Raw genomic sequence first — 20,318 nt, 5'->3', positions numbered from 1 at the left:
GCATAGATGGATAAATTTGTTGGAGAAGAATTGTGGGGAATGGATTTGCATGAGACAGGATGCAATGTGGACTGGATTAATATGATATCTGTATGTGGACTCTAGAATTACGATCCTGTGAGCAATCGTCAATAAGCTTATATGGGATCAAGAGGCGGGGCATTATGTTCATCATTCAAGAGGCTTAAAGTTAAGTAGGTAAAAGAATAACTACTTTTAAAGGCTGCAAGAGAAGAAATACTATTACTATTGGATTATTCATTGATTGAAGACATACTGTCCATGTTCACGATATCCCCGAGATCCATAACACCCATTTCCAAACATTATTAATGATGGGGAAACACATCACAGGGGAAGTAAGATATTTTCGTTCAATCATAAGACATTTATTAACTTAAACGTAAGTCAGATTTCAGAAAAAAAAAAATCTCTAGCAAAAGTCTAGATAATTTGGCTACCTATGAGTGAAATTCAGTGGTCAGTGATCAGTAATATAAACCACTCTGAAAATGTAAACAAATAAGCGTGCTTCAGCCTGACATGTGTATAGAGAGAAGCGAAAGAATTTATGCCGATTACGAGAAGTAGGTTATCTTCAGGGTTTAACAGCAAGTCAAGGCGAATCAAAGATACTTGTGTATCAGTAATATTAAGCAGGAGAATTTGGGAAAAAAAATACTACAAGTTTTGGCAACGTTACAACTGTGAATCTCCATTGCAGCTTGGACTCCAGTGTGAAACGTGATGGGCGAAGAGGTAAATTTGTTCATGGGTTAAAGAGAGCCTAAGTGAAGTAATACCTGTTTGTACGTAAGGTCAGGTATTGCAGTTCCCAGTCCTAAGTTCTGCTAATGAAGTGCATGGGATCCTGGGACGGGACCTGCCGTTGATATTACCGTTATGTTTAATGAAAATTTAGGAGAGTTCCCATAATGAAAATGCAGTATTGTATTTTTCTTTAATACATTTGTAAAGTAATAAGCCAAAAAAGAAAATTTAAGTTTAAAGCTACAGCCTGTACCATAGAGGTAGGAGTAGGTAGAGGCGGCATATGGGATTAACCAAGGGTAGGTCAGAGTGAGGCCGACAGACCTGACTCAACCAACATGGGGGCGGCCTCTTTGACAGCTGTCTGACTTGGTTCTGCTGACCAGGCGGGAGTGTTTCCTTAGTTGCAAACAGAAAAAAATATGTTTTATCTTTATTTATTTATTTATCTATTTTTGCATACTAACCTACAAACTATAATTCACTCTAAAGATACTCACCAGTGAAATGTAATGGATGGGTCAGATTTCTTATCTCCTCTTTCATTACACCCAAATGCGGCACAGGTGGTGGGCATTTTTGGAGACTTAGGTTATTTGATTGTGAGTTACAACTTAGGACAGAACGTCTCACACCCACAGCTGAACTACAACTAAAACCAGAGGTAGAATGAAGTCTACTTTGTTTCTGGCATTCTCCCTGCGGAATACCAGGTGGACACACAGCTGGCGGTATTAAAGGCTTAATAATCTCATGGCCACACCCACGGAGGTAGGATTAGGACTCTTACCTCTATGGGCACAGCCATAGAGGTAGGAGTGCACAGCAATCTTCTTCAAGTCAGGTAGGTGTTGCCGTGACCTCTTGACCACTATGGCCGTTTGCCAGTTCTCTGGCTTCACCGGAGCCTTCTCACGCCGACTCTACCCTATTCCTACCTTTATGGCCTGTACCTACAGTGCGTAAATTTAGGCCACACACACACACACACACACACACCAGGGCTAATGCCTACCTTGACCTGATCATGTACAGTAAGTAACATTTATTGAATGTAACATTGATAACATATCATATATACTTATGTTGGTAAGTTTGCTGTTTTGGATAATACATCTCTGGAAGACGAAATTTTATTTTTCAGACAGTCTTCATTGTGATTCAGACGATTCTGACCTTCATTGTTAATGGAAATCAGTACAGTGTACTGGTACCGTAGTTTCTCAGACACTGTTACAACCTACCATCAGTCTTAGAACCCTTCTAAAGTGGGGATGGCTTTGAAGATCACTGAAAATGAGGGGTTAAATACTTAGAAACTACCAGCTTCTGGTAGGAACGAAGCTAAAAATTTGTCCAAAACACAACGAAAACCATCGGAAAAATGTACCGGTAAATTTGTCGACCTGAAATCACATCTGAAAAAATTAAATTAATCAAACCAAAAATTATCTAACCTAGCCAAACCTAAGCTAAAAAATTGGAGGTGTTGTCCAAAAGCCCAATGAGACCCTGATATTATTTGAATATGCAAAAATTTGTCTCAGCCATAAATGAAGTACCGTAGATACACAGTAACCTAGTGAAACTTAATCACTGTCTTAATCTTTCCAGCATCTGTGAATAGGAGTACCAGGTAACTGTTTGGTATAGTACAACACTAGAAGTAGCTACAATTTTGTTCTATTCAGAAAGTGTGCTACTTAATATTATTGAGTTACAGTTCATTTCCAGTACTTTTACTGTTTGGTTGGTGAAGATGTAGGCTACTGGGCAAATATAAATATCTGTATGTCAGAGACCATAGGCTAGTCCAAGATTGTAAGGAATGATTCTTAACTGTTCTACCTTGTGGGTTGAGAGTCACTCAGAATGGTTGAGAGACACCATCCAGTTATTTTTTTAGTCAGATAGTTACAGTAATCATAGTAACATTGACCATTGGTTCCGGTCCTGACGTTGTATTACAGTACGGGTAACTTACTGCAAACAAACAGATGCTGTTAGCCTAACTAAGTATGTATGGTAATGCTTCTCTTTTTCACAGACTGAAGCTTGGGATAATGAGGACATCAGTGCTGAGGACAGTCCAGAGAGTGATGGAGAAATTTCTGAGGATGAAGAAGAGGAGGTGGAGGAGGAGGGTGAATTTGAAGATGAAGTGATGAATGATAATAATAAGAGGGAAATGAATGTTCAGGTGTGTAATACCATTAGCCCTGTATCAGTTCCACAGTTTCTCTGTAACACTTTTGCCATTTAACATCATACTACATTAGTTACCAGTATTAGTACCATAACTCCTGGTGCTAAGTGACTACGTGAGTAACAAACCCCAACCTCCTCCAGGAAGTAGAAGCATGTGGGTCACATTCAGTTGGAGCATCTCAGCTCATTAGGCCACCAGCCATCTAAGAAATTGTATGAGGGCAGCACCACCAGTACACTGCATCAGTACACAGCACAAAGACCTGCCCTTGATCTTCTACATGCATCCAAATGCAGCAGGGAGTTACACACTTTATATTAGTACTTGTATGGCAGCTGAAATGCTTCAACAGTAAGATGGAGATGGAGTAATTCATAATTAGGACTATGATATCTCTGTACATCATGAATTATATTTAGGATCTATCTATCTATGTATTGCCAGACACCTCAATCCCATTCGGGGTGGCCACAAACAAAGCCTCCACGTTGCCCTGTCCCCCGCCATTTCACTGCCTCGCTCCCAACTCACACCCCTCTCTCTCGTATTTAGGATGCTGTATGAAAAAATGCAGCTCAGAGAGCGTGGAAAACTACTGTCCACAGTATGTGATGGCATACATACTAACCTTAAATAAGGGAAGTGTCTTAGGGTATCCTAGAGAGAAGTGCATAGTGTACAACTGAGTGTATCAGTGTTGGATCTGGTTTCAAAATTTTTCACTTTATTTCCAGGATGGCAAGCAGGCAAAATCTGCTCGTATCGAAAGTACAAGACCACCAAATGTGGAGGAGTTAAGGACTTTAAAGGAGACACAGATGCTCTACCACTCCAACTTATTTCGTATGCAGGTATGTTATTTTAGTTTACAGTACTGTAGTTTATTTGTGTGTGTGTGTGTGTGTGTGTGTGTGTGTGTGTGTGTGTGTGTGTGTGTGTGTGTGTGTGTGTGTTTGCACACATGTACCATTATGTATTGAGTTGACATCAGGACATTGTAACTCTTTGTACAGTATGAGCACTGCATTGTATAATTGTTGTATTTTGCAAGTTTTGCCACTGAAGATTGCAGTGACTGATATTGAAAAATTGTGTGAGTTCACTTATTTAAAAATAGTAATTGCTACCATTCCCAGGTAGCCATAGGACCCAATTCTAATGCTGCATTATCTGATTTTATGTTAATTCTCTTTTGAGAGTAACAAAAATACCAACCCCAAATCCTCTCCCCCCCATTAATCGTCATTTGCAACACACAAGAAATACATACTAGTATGTTCAGAATGTCATATTCTTTCTCCCCTATCCACAGGGATTTCAGTGAGAATCTTATCTTGGACATAAGCTTTTTGTGTATGTGGCTGAATTTCCATGTTTTGAGTAATAAATTTATACCTAGCTACTGTAGTTACCAGTCTTGTAGTCAGCGACCTCCTGGCTCCTCATACTTTCATGCTTTCTTATTTCTAGATCCTATTCCCCCTTTTAATGCCTGTAGCTATTGAAAATTTAAATAGGATGGCATTGATGTTTGCTGTATCATGAATTTTGAATGTTAAAATCACACTGGGCGGTGCAGCATCATACTTCTTGGATGAATATCAAAGTAGGGATTCCAGGACTAGGATTTTTAAATTTCTTTATGGTTATTATACCGTACCGAGGAGTTTCTTACAAACTTTAGCCATTTTCAGATGGAGGAGGTGCTGGGAGAGGTGAACATCAAAGATAAGACTAACTGGCAATTGCAGGACTGGCTAACTCGATTTTCAGCCTTCCTCACTGCCCTCCCAAAGTCCAGGGCATATGAGGTCAGTTTATCTTGTCTCTTGTATAAGCTTTTATACAATACTGGTGCCTGATTTTGTTGTATGATTATTACTATGATAATTTTTTTAAGGTGTCTTAATCCACTGAAGTCTTCTAAGATAAACATTATCATCTGCATTTAATCAGGAAATAATTTAACATTAATTTTTTTTATTTTTGGCAGCTGAATGAAGACAAGTGGATGGAGGAGTATGGTGTATGTGACCCCACTTTGAAGAAATTACGTAAGGTCAAAGGAACGTTTTTCTTTGCACCGCCAACCAGAGTGGAATTTGTTGGATCTTTTGCTGCCAACACAGTAACAAAACTAAACACAACTGTTGATGTAATGGTCACTCTGCCTGAGGTAAGTTTTTTTATACTTTCTTTGTATTTAGATTCGCATTTAATGTAAAAGTCTTTCCCAATTTGAATAGAATTACTTGGAACTAGGAAGAATAAACTAAAAGATAGAGAAATAGCAGATATATGGTGCCTTCTCTGTAATGAAAATGTGAGATAATCATAGTTCTCACATACACTGCATCTCACTTTTGTGATTATCATCTGCTATTTCGCTGCACCAAATTTTTCCCAATGATGTTTGCAGGAGTGTATCCATGCCAAAGACTGGCGTAATGGTCGCTGGCTTAATAAGCGCATCAAGTACTCGGCTTGGATTGCTTGCAGCTTTAAAGATCAAACAGACCTGGTGGCTGACTTCTGCTGGACTACACAGTTTGGTCTCTGCACTAGACCAGTCCTGCAGGTAAAAACTTTTCAAAATTGATGAAGGTCCTTAAGTCCTTACCATGACCGTTATAGCTACTTGTCTTAGCTCAGATTAGTAATGCTTTTTTCCTTATCCACCACAGTTCTCACAGTTTCACCTTGCTTATTATAATCATGTGACCAGATAATCCTCCACACTGTCGTCTCACTGCGTTCATGTCCATACACTTCCAAGCAACTCTCTACAAGCACATAGTCACCCAGGCTCTTTTCAGTGCTCTCATTTTATAATGGAAACATATTTAGTTTTTTCACTTCCATTTTCATAAAATGATAAGTAACTGTAGTGTGGGAATATTAAACTTAGAGCCAAAATTGATCCTGACAAGGTGTTGCTAAATGAGGGGATGGAAGTACTGTAGTTAAGGATACAATGTAAAGAAGTGAGCAGGATACAGTTTATTTACGAAATGGACAGTGGATACCGAACATAAACGTCAGTCTGATATTTAATATGAAAAATTACTGTTATAATGAAAATGGGTAGTGTATATCGATCCATCCATCATCCAATCCTACGTTGCCCCATGAGGAGCGTAGGAGCCCGGGGCTAGGCAGTTGGTCCTGACATTTAAGATGAGAGTGATGATGTGATGATAATTTTAGAGTTTCACATTGTGATAGGTGGGGGCACTCACCATCCACTCACTCGATGTAGTACTGCTTTGGGTGTCTGCCCTTTCCTCTCTTCCATCCTTCCTCTTCTGCCTTTCTTTCCTTCATTCTTTCCTCTTCCTTCTGCCTACGGGTTACTTTACACTCCCTCATCTGTCTTTCTTTCCTTCATTCTTTCCTCTTCCTTCTGCCTGTGGGTGACTCTACATTGGATGACAAGCCAAATGGTTTCCTGTATACCAGGAAACCATTTACTATGTTGGGTGGTAACCATATAACCAAATTATGGCATCTGGTGGTTTAGTGGGTAATTAAGGCGCTCCAATCGGATTGAGCCGGTGGAGGTTTATATCCAAGGGGTTGTTGGGGTTTATTGCTCACATAATGCCCCTTTGGAATGCATGAGGCTGGTCACTCTCATCTTAAATGTCAGGACCAACTTGCCTAGCCCCGAGCTACTACTCTTCTCATGGGACAACACTGAATTGGTTGATGGATGGATGGATGGATGGATTGAGGTCACTTCTGTAACAAGGCAGTATTACAACTTTTCATCCATTAAGTACCAGATCATTTTATGTAAATCTCAGGAATAGGTGGGAGTTTGTAATACAATAAATTTTGTCTCATTTATCATGATAGTCAAAACATTAAGGAAAAGAAAATCAATCTCCAGACCCAGTGTCATTTGCAAACAGATCTACCCATACTTACTTGTCATATGCACCTAGCATGCTGTGTTTAGCCTACTTTTAAGTTAAGGTTCCATATGTAACAGATCAATAGCACATAATGTAGTATAAAAGTATTAAAAGGGACTGGGTTCGTGAATATGATAGATAGTAACGGTACCTTAAATATGATCAGAGCTTTTACACCACCAATATCAAGTTGAAGCCAGTGATTGAATACGTGGTAGCTGCTGCTAACATTTCTGGTAAAAGAACCATAGACAATCAGTAGTTCCTCAGTCATTCATAACAAGTGTGAAATTTCCATCTTTAATGTCATTTAGTTTTATCAACCATTTTTTACCATGAAAAGAGCATGGTGTATAAAACTTACAGTAATTTTAGAAAAGTGCTAGAAATCTTATCAGGACCAATGTGTTCCCCCCCCTCCCGTAAAGTAAAAATCATATCAGAAGCTGCCAATTCCAGTATGATGCCAGTTATCAGATGATTTCCTGTTAAATTTCTGATGTCAATATTAATTGGCTTCTGCTTGCCATATTGCAGTGCCATTTACAGCTATCTCAATTTTTGTCTGGAATGAAAACACTTGGCAGAGTATGCTAATATGAAACTTAAAGTTTGTTATAATAAGTGTAGGCCTTATATCTGATACAGTCTGTCATGGAGTGGTATTGAAAATTTTGCTGTATGGTATATTATAGTTATTTAATGTTTATTTTTCAGGTCATTCCTAGTGGAAAACTTGGCAAGAAATGGAGAGTGAATATATTTCCAGTGCCACCACCTGAGTCTTTTAAAATCTCGCAGTTCTCTCCATTGAGGTGGAATATCCAACCAAAATGGTTCTTCTTAAAGAATGCTAAAAATCAAGGTATGAATATCACTGTCCTTTAGAGGAGGTATTCATGTTACCAGACTACCAGTTTATGTATCTGTCATCCAGTTCTTTATTGTTCCTTCAAGTGCATAGGGGTTCAGAGCTTGGCTTCATAGTCAGACATTTAAGGCAAAAGTTGCTAGTCACTCATCCCTGAGTTGTGTTTTCATGAACTACAAGAAACTGTTTGGTTTGTCACTTAGTGCAGAGTTACCAGAAGCAGTTATGTGAATGGTGGGGGCCCCAACTGGGACCTGTGACTTAGCACTGTGTATCTGCACTTCTAACTCACTCATGGTTGTTGTTGTTGTTTGCATTGTTGCTGTGGCCCTAGGCTTATATGGACATGAATTGTCACCATGTTCTCTTATACATAGTATTAAAGCCACAGTATTTTGTTGCAGTCTGTATGATGAAATAAATAGTATTTGGTGAAATTACTACCTTAAAAGTGAAATGTGGCTACACCCATGTTAACCAACCTCACAGTCATCACTCTCAGGAAGGCAACATTCATTCACAAGTAAATACTGTAGTTAGAGTTAAAATTGAGACACGTAGTTTTATATAACACATTGTATGTTTCTATTTTCCCACTAGCCTCCATCAAATATTTGTAGGTAGATTACCTGGATTTTGCACTTAGTTTCACTTCAGTTCCATAGAAAACATCAGCTGTCCCATGGCCATCCTCAGTATGGGGATGTCATTGAGGAAGCATGATATTATTTTTATATATGAATGTATGCATGTATCTCATAATGGTATTTGCAGGACCATTTTTGACATGTTATTAGGTCTTGTGGATAATCAGAGAATACTCTTGTAACAAAATTAAGATCCTCAGATGGTCAGACCATTCTCTTCCCCTACCTGGAATTGGTATCATGATAATAAAATTCTCATTCTTTTCACTAGTGGAGGGGGAGCCAGCCACACCACGGTACAACTGGTCATGTGGAATTGATGTGGTGATGGCCGAGCACGCACAGCTCATTAAAAGCTTACTGGCACACCAATCACATCTGTCACAAGGAATCAAGCTCATCAAGATCTGGTTGGCTCAGCGACAACTTGACAGGGTTTGTATTAACATTTGTTTTTCTTATGGGAACTTGAATAACACCAGTTGTTTAAGAATAGCCATATGATAATTGATGAAAATATTTTTAGTTTACATTGGACATGCATTTGTATTTTTATCTCGTATTGGAAAGTGTGTATTTTCTTGTGTGACACTAGATTTTCACTGATTAGTCTTGCCATAGAAAAATAAATGCCACAAATATGAAGCTCAATAACTCAGCATGGATAAACAGTTTACCTGCCTGCCTTCTGCATCTGCTTTTCTTTTTAATGTTTCCTTGGTTTTTGTTTTTTATGAATGGCATAATGTTTCACCATGATGTAACAGCTGTAAATTTAGTTATGTAAGTAGCATGCAAGCTTCAATTCATCCTTAGCTCACAGCTTGTCCACATGTTGTCTTTTGGTATCACTTGTACGTTATGACTGTTTGTTGATTTAAGTAAGCCCTTTTTTCACAACACTTGTTTTGCTTATAGGGTACTGGGTGTTTCTCCGGTCATATGGTAACTCTTTTGGTGATACATCTCCTGCAGTCTCGGAAGATCAACCCTCAGATGTCTGCTTACCAGATATTTCGCAATGTTATGGTGGCCTTCAGTAAGTTACTCTTACTGACATCTTTGTATTTTCTCAGTCTGGTGGCATGTTGAATGTCTTGCTAATTCCAGGCAGTTTTATTCAACTCAGGAATGTTCTCTCACATTGATGAAGTTATTTTAGTCAGTATCTAACATCTTCAGTTGAGATAGTTACTAAAGCTGATGAAAATCATTTGTAGGTGCAAGAATAAAATATAAAGGTACATTATTTTAGTGAAGGATTTAGTGGGTAATTATTGCGCTCCAATCGGATTGAGCCGGTGAAGGTTTATATCCAAGGGGTGGTTGGGGTTGATTGCTCATGTAATGCCACTCAGGGATGAGTGAGGTTGGTCACTCTTAAATGCCATTCAGGGATGAGTGAGGTTGGTCACTCTCATCTTAAATGTCGTGACCAACTGCCTAGCCCTGGGCTTCTACACTCCTCATGGGGCAATGTAGGATTTGATGATGGATGGATGGATGGATTATTAGTGTCACCATATCAGCCTTCCTGTCAGTTACAGTATCACCTTAGTGTTTATACCATTTATATATATATATATATGAGGCGTCTAGCGGCAGAGTGACCTATGTGCCAAAAATGGCCAATGGTGAGTTATTCCTGCCAATATGTAGGTGGAGCCTTGTAGATCCTCTTTATATAAAGCTACATACAAAAAGGACCCTTATGGCTGGCTGGCAGATGGGCAAGCGTTGCGTGTTTTTGGCCTCGAAAACCCATAGAGGAAGTCTACTCCCACATGGCTAGCCATGGGAGACCGCGTCTCAGTACTGGCCCCCAGCCTCAGCCAGTCCCCCACCAGCAGTGTTACCATATCTAACATAATTATATTCTTTTAGCATAATTTTGATCAAATTTTCGAATCTGGAATATTTTTTAGCATATTAGAAGTATTAGCATAATTCTAGTATAATTTGGACAGGAATAGAATGATTTTGGAATAATTTTATAAAAGCTATAAATCAGAGAGAGAGAGAGAGAGAGTTGGGCGAGTAGCTGATTGGCGAATGAATGAGTGTTGCCATACTGATACCTTAAGAACGATATTATGAGAGTACAGTACTTCCTCAATGAGTAACCCCCCCCTCCCCCCACACAACATCAACATGTACAACACATCAGAACTGGATTTGTGAATACTGAAATTATAATATTAAGCACCCAGAATCACTTTATAGATTAGATAACTCATGTACGGTAATAATCCAGGAAAATAGATTTAATTAAAAATTTACAATATAAAAATTAATCAAAAATAAAAAAATTGCATTATTAATATGAAACCTTCACAATTTATTAATTTTTATGTTTCCTGTAAGCCAAGAAACCATTTACAACGCTGGGTGGTAACCATATAACCAAACAATTACGTGCTCCCTACGTGTCATCAAGTGGGTTGGTGGAGGGTTAGTGCCCCTTCCTGTAAAACAAATAACTCAGAGTCAAATGGCCACCCCTAACGGGATTATGGCATCAGGCAATAGATAGATAGATAGATAGATGTTTACTTTTATTTGGATCACATAATTATAACCCATGTTAATATTTTGTGTATGACGCCCAGTGAGGGTGTGTGCATTGGTGTGTTTGGTTTTTGTTTGTTATTTTTTCTAAACAATGAATTCATTAAATTGCATTTTTTGAGAGCATTACATTGATATGAAACAACATTAGTTTTTTCTTTATACCTTTTATATACACATTCTTCAAATTTAAGCTTTAATTACTCGAAAGTAACCACCTGGCGCATACGTCACTCTGTCACTAGACCCCTCATATATATACGTATATATATATATATAAATATATACCGGAATATATATATCCATCCATCCATCATCCAATTCTATGTTGCCCCATGAGAAGCATAGAAGCCCGGGGCTAGGCAATTTGGTCCTGACATTTAAGATGAGAGTGACCAGCCTCACTCATCCCTGAGTGGCATTACATGAGCAATAACCCCAACCATCCCTTGGATATAAACCTTCACCGGCTGAATCCGATTGGAGTGCTGTAATTACCCACTAAACCACCACGTGCCATAATTTGGTTATATGGTTACCACCCAGCATAGTAAATGGTTTCCTGGTATACAGGAAACCATTAGGCTTGTCACTCGGTGTAGAGTCAAGCCTAATGGTTTCCTGTACACCAGGAAACCATTTACTATGCTGGGTGGTAACCATATAACCAAATTATGGCACCTGGTGTTTTAGTGGGTAATTACAGCACTCCAGTCGGATTGAGCTGGTGAAGGTTTATATCCAAGGGGTGGTTGGGGTTATTGCTCATGTAATGCCACTCAGGGATGAGTGAGGCTGGTCACTCATCTTAAATGTCAGGACCAAATTGCCTAGCCCCAGGCTTCTACGCTTCTCATGGGGCAACATAGAATTGGATGCTGGATGGATGGATATATATATATATATATGTATATATCTATCTATCCCATTGGATCCCAGAGCTGCTGGGCGAGGCATTGCACTGGGAGGGTACTAAGCATACCGCCCTCCACCTATCGGCTCACAGTCGCAAAGCTCATAGGTCCCTACCCAGGGGTTTCCTACTTTATCAGCATTTGAAAATTCCCAGTTTTGTCCAATACACTGGACACTGGGCACCAATGGGTTAAAGAAACTGATAGATTTGCCAGTCATTAACCCATTGGATCCCAGAGCTGCTGGGCGAGGCATTGCACTGGGAGGGTACTAAACGTACCGCCCTCTGCCTATCGGCTCATAGTCGCGAAGCTCATAGGTCCCTTCCCAGGGGTTCCCTACTTTATTATCATTTGAAAATTCCCAGTTCTGTCTAATACCGTACTCTGGACACTGGACTCCAACGGGATAGATAGATAGGTAGATAGATATGTATGTACGTATGTATATCTGTTTAACGTCACAGCCCTCAGTTAAGAAGGATAGAGAGGTGGTTGCTGTGTCAACATTAGGATGTGAAATGAAAGCTGTGACATTCATTTTGTATCTTTGCAACCATGCATGAAACTATTTTTTGAATATTTCAGATACAGTTGACTGGACTGTGGCAGGACCAAACATGGGAACATTCACACAGGCTGAGGGCCTCACATCTGAAGAGTTCCATAAGCTTTATGAAGTTGTTTTTATTGATCCATCTGGCATGATCAATCTTGCAACTCCTCTAACCACTGCTGACTACATGAGAGTGAGTCTTTTACCAGCTAAATGTTTACCGGAGAAGTTGATGGTGTCACATGGAGAAGAGTAGAAGCAGGGGAGGTTTTTAAGGAACAAGTATGATATGATGGCACTGTGTCAACTAAAGATAAGGGGGAGTGAAGTGGACAAATGGAAAGGGTGTTATCAGTTTCTTTAAGGTCAGGTATAGGCAGTTTGATTAAAGAAGGGGTAGATTTGTTAATGAATGGGGAATGGCAGAGAGAAATAAATGATAATGAACATGAACCCAGGTTGCATTTAAGATGGTGAATGTGGCTCTGAGTATTGTGATGAAGAAAAACTTTGTTTAAAACCGATTGACCATGCTAGTATGTGTATGTCTCTTTACTGGATGGCATTTCCATGTTAAACTACCATAGTCCTTTCTCATAGATATACATGTATATAATAAACACTGGGTAGGTTTCATAGTACCATACAACACAAACTGTGTTGCGAATATGGTGGTTCTATTTTTCAACCTGTGTGGTAGTTGGGGTGCAACCCTCAGTGTGACTCTTTACAAAGTGACATGCCAAGTGGATTTTATTACATTGGTGGTAACTGTGACCCATAAGGGTTTAAGTTCGGGGGAAGGTTAGGATGTATCTCTCACACATTGTTGCTTAGCAGCAATCATTTGATCAGGTCACCCTTTCCTTAACCCCTTAACCGCGGGGCGTCACTTTCGTGACGCTTGGGAGCAAGGGATCATACCGCGGGGCATCGCTTTTGTGATTCTGTGTTATTTTGAATTCACCCGGGCTTCCAAGTGGGGGCTTGTATCATCTATCAGTACTGCCAATGTCCAACACTAGTCAGCACTCCTAATCTCATCTGTACTCCCATCCATTGTTGACAATGTAGCCATTTCTCCCCGTTCTTGACTCCCCTCCCTACCCCCCCTCCATTACCCTATCCTCTCGCCTGCCTGGCCGTGCTATGCTAAGTAAATCTTCCCTGGAATTTTTCACTGATTTCATCCATTGAAATAAGCCCTATGTCCTATTCTTATACCAAATAATATATACAAGAAAGAAATAAGGTAAGTGAGAGTGCCATACACCTGGAATTGGCTAATTATCACCTGACAACACCTCACGTGCACTCGTTCGCTAATTTTCGCTGTTTTTTTCCCCTTGAAATATGCCGTATAATCTATTTTCGTAATAAATATACATGTAAGGAGGGAAGGGAGAAGCCTAAGTGATATTTACATTCACCTGGAACTACCTAATTTATAATGTATTGTCTAGATTTCCTGCCAATCATATCAGTGCTAGACAAAGCTGTTTCAAGATCTAACATTGGTAGCTCTGAATATATATCTCCTAAGTAGGCCTCTAATCTATTTTCGTAATAAATATACATGTAAGGAGGGAAGGGAGAAGCCTAAGTGATATTTACATTCACCTGGAACTACCAAATTTATAATGTATTGTCTAGATTTCCTGCCAGTCATATCAGTGCTAGACTTAGCTGTTTCAAGAACCAATATTGGTAACTCTGAATAACCCCTAAGCAGGCCTCCACGCTGGCCCTCCGTTATCAGTTTACTCTCATCTTCCGAAGCGAGGGTACGTATGTTTCTTCTTGCTGACTTCAAGGCCTTTTTTCACCCCCATGCAAATGGCCCTGTGACCTTTACCCCCCTACTAAACCTCGTGTGGAAAGAGGTAAAGGGCTGACAATTGATAAAAGAGTGACTATGATCTTTCTATTGAGTAAAACAGTGCAAGTGGAATTGTAAATAATGTGTAAATAATGTGTAAACAGCAAGTGAAAGTAATGAATGTAAATATACGTGAACAGTGGAAAATAGTTTTATAAGTTATTTCAAGTGACAGTGCACAACACAGTGTAAATAAAATAGAAATGTAAATAACGTAAATAAAATAGAGAACGTAAATAGAAATGTAAATGAGTAGTATTATAAGAATACGAGTATATACCCTAGGAGTAATGAAAGTGAAAGTTTCACTCTAGCATGTCTGAATGCTATGAGTTATGAGAGTGAAGATGAAAGTGACATTCACTCTCAATGCCAGTATACAGGACAAGAAAGTGAATGCTACGTATTTTACTGAAAGAAATTGAATCCCTACAGTGACAATAAACTAATACTACTGAAGGAAACTTATGGATAAAGACTGTAGATATATATAAGTGTTATATAGTAATAGAAATATAAAGTGTGAGGGGTTTTATGAATAATAAATGACAGAGTAACAAAAGCGAACTAGTGCCAGTGCGACGATCAGACGCGCTCGTAATTTCCATTGCTTTCACAGTGTTTTTTTTTTTTAGTATGGATCCCAAACTACTTGAAAATTGTAGAATAGTGTTTATAGTGTTTGTATCTGGCTGTGGTAATCATATTACGGGTTGTCGGGAAGTGTAAAGTGGAGACTTCGTTACCCTACTTCAGAGGTCTCCACAAGTCCTACGGTAACCGGCGAAGGCTCAACAATCATTCCAGGAGAAAGCTGAAGGTATGTGCCATAAGCATATGTAATTTTATTATTCTAGGACTAATAACTGATTTTTGGCAAATATTTTTTGAGAGTCTGTCGGAGCCCAAATAACCCCGCGGCACACGCAAGTCATTGGTAAACAAGCCCGCGGTGTAGGGGTTAAACATCTGGACTGAGTAACCTATCCTTGAGCCCCAATGCTCCTACAAGTCAAGGATTGGATGGTGGGGTGTATGATTGTAACAACTGTGTACCAGTATTGTATGCTAGAAGTAACAGAAGAGTTCATGTAATGCATAGTTTATGTACAGATCATGCTTAAATCACTGCTAAGAATTTATACATTAAATGCATAGTTTATGTATGGATCATGCTTAAATCACTGCTAAGAATCTATACATTAAATGCATAGTTTATGTGTAGATTATGCTCAAATAACTGTTAAGAATTTCTATGTTATAAACACAACTATATGCTTATTTCTTTTCCAACAGATAAAATATGAGGCTGGACTGGCAGTTTCTTTTCTTGACTCTGCTTCAGACTGCTTTGAGTCACTCTTCATTAAAAAAGTGGAGATGCACCAAGTCAGTGACCAAATTCTAGTAATACAGTAAGTCTTCATATTAAACATTGTTCAGTACAGCCTTGGTACAGGAGAATCTCTGTTTACACAATTATTGAAACATGGAAAATATTTGTTTTGAACTTCTGGATGTAATTGCATAAAGTGAATTACCATATGGGAAGATTCATTTGAGACAGGGCCATCCAATACCTGAATTTTTTCTTTTTTTTTTACATGTCTGACTCTGGACAAAGGCTTCAGGGCCTATTCCCAAGTCCCAGTAGTCATCCTTGGGGTCCAGTAGTCATCCTACATCTCGACATGTCACCACTTCAGTGCTAACACCCACCATCCATATTGAATACATGCTAGGGCAGTCTCATACAGGACCAGTGTACTGGTATTAGCAGGGGTACTTTTATGACATGTCAGCGGGTCATCTGGTGGATCAGAAAAGTCTCCTTTTTAAGAAATTCAAATCCTTAAACTGTTCCCTGCCCCAGCCGGGATTCAAACCTAGGTCCATTAGGATTGCAGGTCTCCTCTCTACCGATTCTGCCATTGCCTCCGCCTGAATAATGGACCTTCCAGGATTTCACCCTCATTCTCCCTCAAAATCCACCCAGCAGTTGCTGGCAAAAGCTGCACCAATGGATTCAACACCTATTAAATTTCAAAGAATGTGAGGAAAAAATAATTGTAAAAACTATTTACATCACACCCCCCAAATGTATGAAGTAGCCAAGCCTTGGTCCCCAATGCAGTGATAAAGTACTCTGATGTGGGGATGAAATACAAGTATTGTTTAGGAAGTAGAGAGCAGAGTAGAGTTGCTCAGTGCAGTAAAATGGCTGATTCTGTGAAGGCGTGATAAAACATACTGGATTCAGTAAAGAGCCTTCATGAGGATTGCATGAAGGTGTTTTATTCCCACATTTGCATATGATAGGATCAGAAATGTAAGAGATTCAGAAAAGATATGGTGCAAGAAACTCATAAACAAAGGATTAAAAGAGAATGTTCGCTGCTGATTGATCATAGAGAATGGTTATGGTGAAGATGGTGAACAGGAGTACATGAGTGAGTTTGAGGATGGAAATTAAACATGAACGACCAAAAAAAGGTTTTTTGGTTGGTTATGATAATTGACTACCATATGTGAGGAAATGAGTTAAGGAAGTTGAAGTCAAAGAACTAGTAATGCATTGAAGTGGATGGGGGAAATACATATGGTATGGCAATATACATAACAAGGACTGCAGTCATTGTAACTTTAGAAATGTCATAATGGTCTCTGTCCCATAATCATAGTGAGAGTGATGTAATTGTATAAAACATATTTTCATGTGAATCATTCCAGGATGGATGGAACCAGCAATTTTGGAGTAATGAATTGCCAGTGAGTGGAAATGTACCGTAAACTGGGGTGAATTCGGAAGATTTTTTTGTGCCATGTAATCTAGTTTTTAATTCAGTCCAAGATCTTAAGTACTGTATGTTGAGCTGGTCCACTAGGGTATCGAATCATAGCAGTAAAAAATTTAAAATGTTTCATATATAATTATAGCAAATACAGTAATCCCGCATATTTCGCGGTAGTTACGTTCTTGTAACCCCCGCGAAAAGTCAATTCCGCGAATACTCTATTAACAATTGAAAACTTGCACTTGTGTCCACCATGCTGCCCATCACACAGTCCATGTCCATACTGATTGCGAGACAATTCGCCGTCAGACAATTCCCCGTCAAAACATGGACGATTCCCCTTCAGAACAATTCGCACCCTGGACGATTCCCCGCCATTCTATAAATATACTAATCAATACTTTCATCAATATACTTATTATTAATTAATCAATACTTTAATAACTATATTTCAGGGGGATCCAGCAGTCTATGTTCAGTAGCGTAGGTTCTGGATATTATTTATTAGTTGTACCTTTAGTCAATAATTAACTTGTTTCTTCCTCGCTGTAGTCGCCTTTGAATTATATTCTAGCGTCACCCATAGCTATCTTCATTAATGAAGGCGAATTGTTTTGTGTTTGTTGTGACTGCGAATTGTCCCGAAACCTCCATACTCATCCCGAAATACCTTCTTACAAGATTGAAAGCACATACTCCATTATGAAGGAAAAACGTAAACACCGTACTGTAATACACAATTATCTACACATTTATTAACAAAACAGTACAAAATAAAAAGATGCATTAACTGGTGATAGCAAACACTCGCACGGTCGTTTCTTAGCTTGTCCAGTAACACAATTTTCTCTGCTAAGGTCATAACTTGATCGTTTTGTCACTTTGGAGTTCTTACTAATTGTATTATTAGCCTTTGGTGAGGCTGGCTTACGTCCTGGGGCCATGTGGAAAGCAAGTGGGAGGCAAGAGGCTCATATCATAGTGTGGTTACAACCACAACAGCCACTTAAGGCAGTCAGGCGTGGACTGAAGAATGCGGGACAGAGAGCAGTGTTGCCATATCCAAACAACGAAATTATGCTAGGGCAATGAAAAAATTATGCTAGATTGAGCATATTTGTTCCAAGTAAAAAATGATTTATGCTAACTTGAAGCTAAATGATAAAATTCTATACATATTCGTGCAACATATTAATTATGTATTGTTTACTATGAAAATATTAAAATGAACCTACATACAGTAAGAGGATAAATATCGGTATCTACCCATACTGCTTTTTCCCACGAAACTTACGTTTTTCTGATGGATTTTGATGTGATTCGTTCGATTTTGAGCATCATTTCCGTCGGAAATAACCAGATTTTGAGATATGACCCCCCCCCCATCCCCCTGAAATAATGAGGGATCTTTGGGGAATCGGGGGTTATAGGGAGGGGGGAAAACACAGAAAATGGTCATTTCCGACTGAAATGAAGCTGAAAATCGAATGAATCATACCAAAATCCATCGGAAAAACCTAGGTTTCATGGGTAAAGTACAAAGCTCAAACTTATCCTAACCTAACCGAACCAAACCGAACCTAACCTAAAACCTAACCTAACCTAATCCAACCTAACCTAACCTAACCTAATCCAACCTAACCTAACCTAACCTAATACAACCTAACCTAACCTAATCCAACCCAACCAAGCCCAAACTGAAAGTAACCAATTATTCAAACATCTTCCTTGTTCGTCTCTCTCTCTCTCTCTCTCTCTCTCTCTCTCTGATTTGTAGCTTTTATAAAATTATTCTAAAAATATTCTATTCCATTCTAAATTATGCTAGAATGATTCTAAAACTTCTAATATGCTAAAAAATATTCCAGACTCGAAAATTTGATCAAAATTATGCTAAAAGAATAAAATTATGCTAGATATGGTAACACTGGCAGAGGGGCCACGGGAAAGGGACAGAGGGTGGCGTGAGTTTACCGCGCTACAATTGGAAGCTGCGGGAATTTCAATTTTTTTTTTTTTCTGTATATTCAAGGATATTTTTGTTGAACTTATTAATGCTAAGAAAATCCGCGAGAGGGCAAAACCGTAGACAAAAAATCCGCAAAAAATGCGGGATTACTGTATAGTAATGGGTGTCCGAATTTGTACTCAGACTTTGGTGAATTCGGACACACTGTATAACTTTGTACATAAATAGAAAATGAATGCATATGATTACCCTGGGTTCCCAGTTTAGTCTCGGCTGTATGTGGGGCCATTTCGGACGCTCTGGGGCTTTTAAAAAACTGTTCTTCCAGTACAAAAATAATGCCACTCCCTGACAGAATAAGCTAATGACTATAATGAGATATAAACACAAGAGCAATTTTATTTTTTTCCTTGGTTTAAATAAAACATATTAGAACACATGTAGATAAGATAAATCTACCTACAAACCTTAGTACTGTATATGGAACAATCATTTCTTGACTAATAATTTCGTTTTTGGAAGACTGATGGATTATAAGTTACAGGTGATATTTAACATGATTATTTGGCTTTACCAGTTTTTTGCTTGCCTTTTTCACTACGATTAGGACCTTGATCTCCACCAGTTCTTTTCTTAAATGTTTGAGTCATTGGGTGACCTTGTTTAAACAGGTAGTCCCATAAAAGCTCAAGAGTATACCTGTAAATGATACATATGAACCCAATTACACACAGTATCCACATCTGGCAAATTATAAGCAATTGTACATTGTAAAAAGTGTTATTTTTTCGTTCATTCTCCCCCTGTCCGAATTCACCCCATGTCCGAACTGACTCCAATTTGCATTAAAATTTTAAAAATTTCATTAAATGCCCAGTTAAGAGATTAATTGAGAAGATAAAGCCAATTACTTACTTTGCACTTTCACACTATGCATGAAAGTATATCCGGGCACCGAAGATTTTCCTGCATCTATTCATTAACATTTCTGCCAAAAAAAGTTTGCCAATGTTACAAATTTTATTCTTTTTACATATGTTTGCTTTTTAGTATATACAGTATTTGGTATGTGTCACGTGATATATTAAGTATCTTTATACATGAAAGTACAGTAAAGAATTACAAACAACTGGGAGCAAACAGATTTCTAATATGTTTATTCATTAATTATTAATTAATTTAAACAACTTTTTATTGCAATAATATGCGAATTCGCCCCGAG

At 38.6% G+C, this 20,318-nt stretch overlaps 1 protein-coding gene across 1 annotated transcript in view; it reads left to right on the top strand.

Moving 5' to 3' along the window:
* Window positions 1–669: 669 nt before the first annotated feature.
* The window catches only part of Mat89Ba (nucleolar protein 6 Mat89Ba), a 33,804-nt gene continuing 14,155 nt past the window's right edge, over window positions 670–20,318 (top strand). The window contains exons 1-12 of the mRNA XM_080273309.1: window positions 670–759; window positions 2,819–2,971; window positions 3,715–3,831; window positions 4,675–4,791; window positions 4,974–5,156; window positions 5,400–5,558; window positions 7,615–7,749; window positions 7,889–7,903; window positions 8,692–8,850; window positions 9,334–9,454; window positions 12,486–12,646; window positions 15,629–15,747. Coding sequence (XP_080129435.1) covers window positions 748–759; window positions 2,819–2,971; window positions 3,715–3,831; window positions 4,675–4,791; window positions 4,974–5,156; window positions 5,400–5,558; window positions 7,615–7,749; window positions 7,889–7,903; window positions 8,692–8,850; window positions 9,334–9,454; window positions 12,486–12,646; window positions 15,629–15,747 — 1,451 coding nt within the window. The 5' untranslated portion in view covers window positions 670–747. The remainder of the gene's footprint in view (window positions 760–2,818; window positions 2,972–3,714; window positions 3,832–4,674; window positions 4,792–4,973; window positions 5,157–5,399; window positions 5,559–7,614; window positions 7,750–7,888; window positions 7,904–8,691; window positions 8,851–9,333; window positions 9,455–12,485; window positions 12,647–15,628; window positions 15,748–20,318) is intronic.

The sequence above is a fragment of the Coenobita brevimanus genome, chromosome 54 (assembly GCF_032717465.1).
Source record: "Coenobita brevimanus isolate Jiangsu-jjx chromosome 54, ASM3271746v2, whole genome shotgun sequence".
Taxonomy (NCBI): Eukaryota; Metazoa; Arthropoda; class Malacostraca; order Decapoda; family Coenobitidae; genus Coenobita; species Coenobita brevimanus.
The sequence above is the reverse complement of the archived record's forward strand: the minus strand, read 5'-3'. Positions and strand labels throughout refer to the sequence as shown.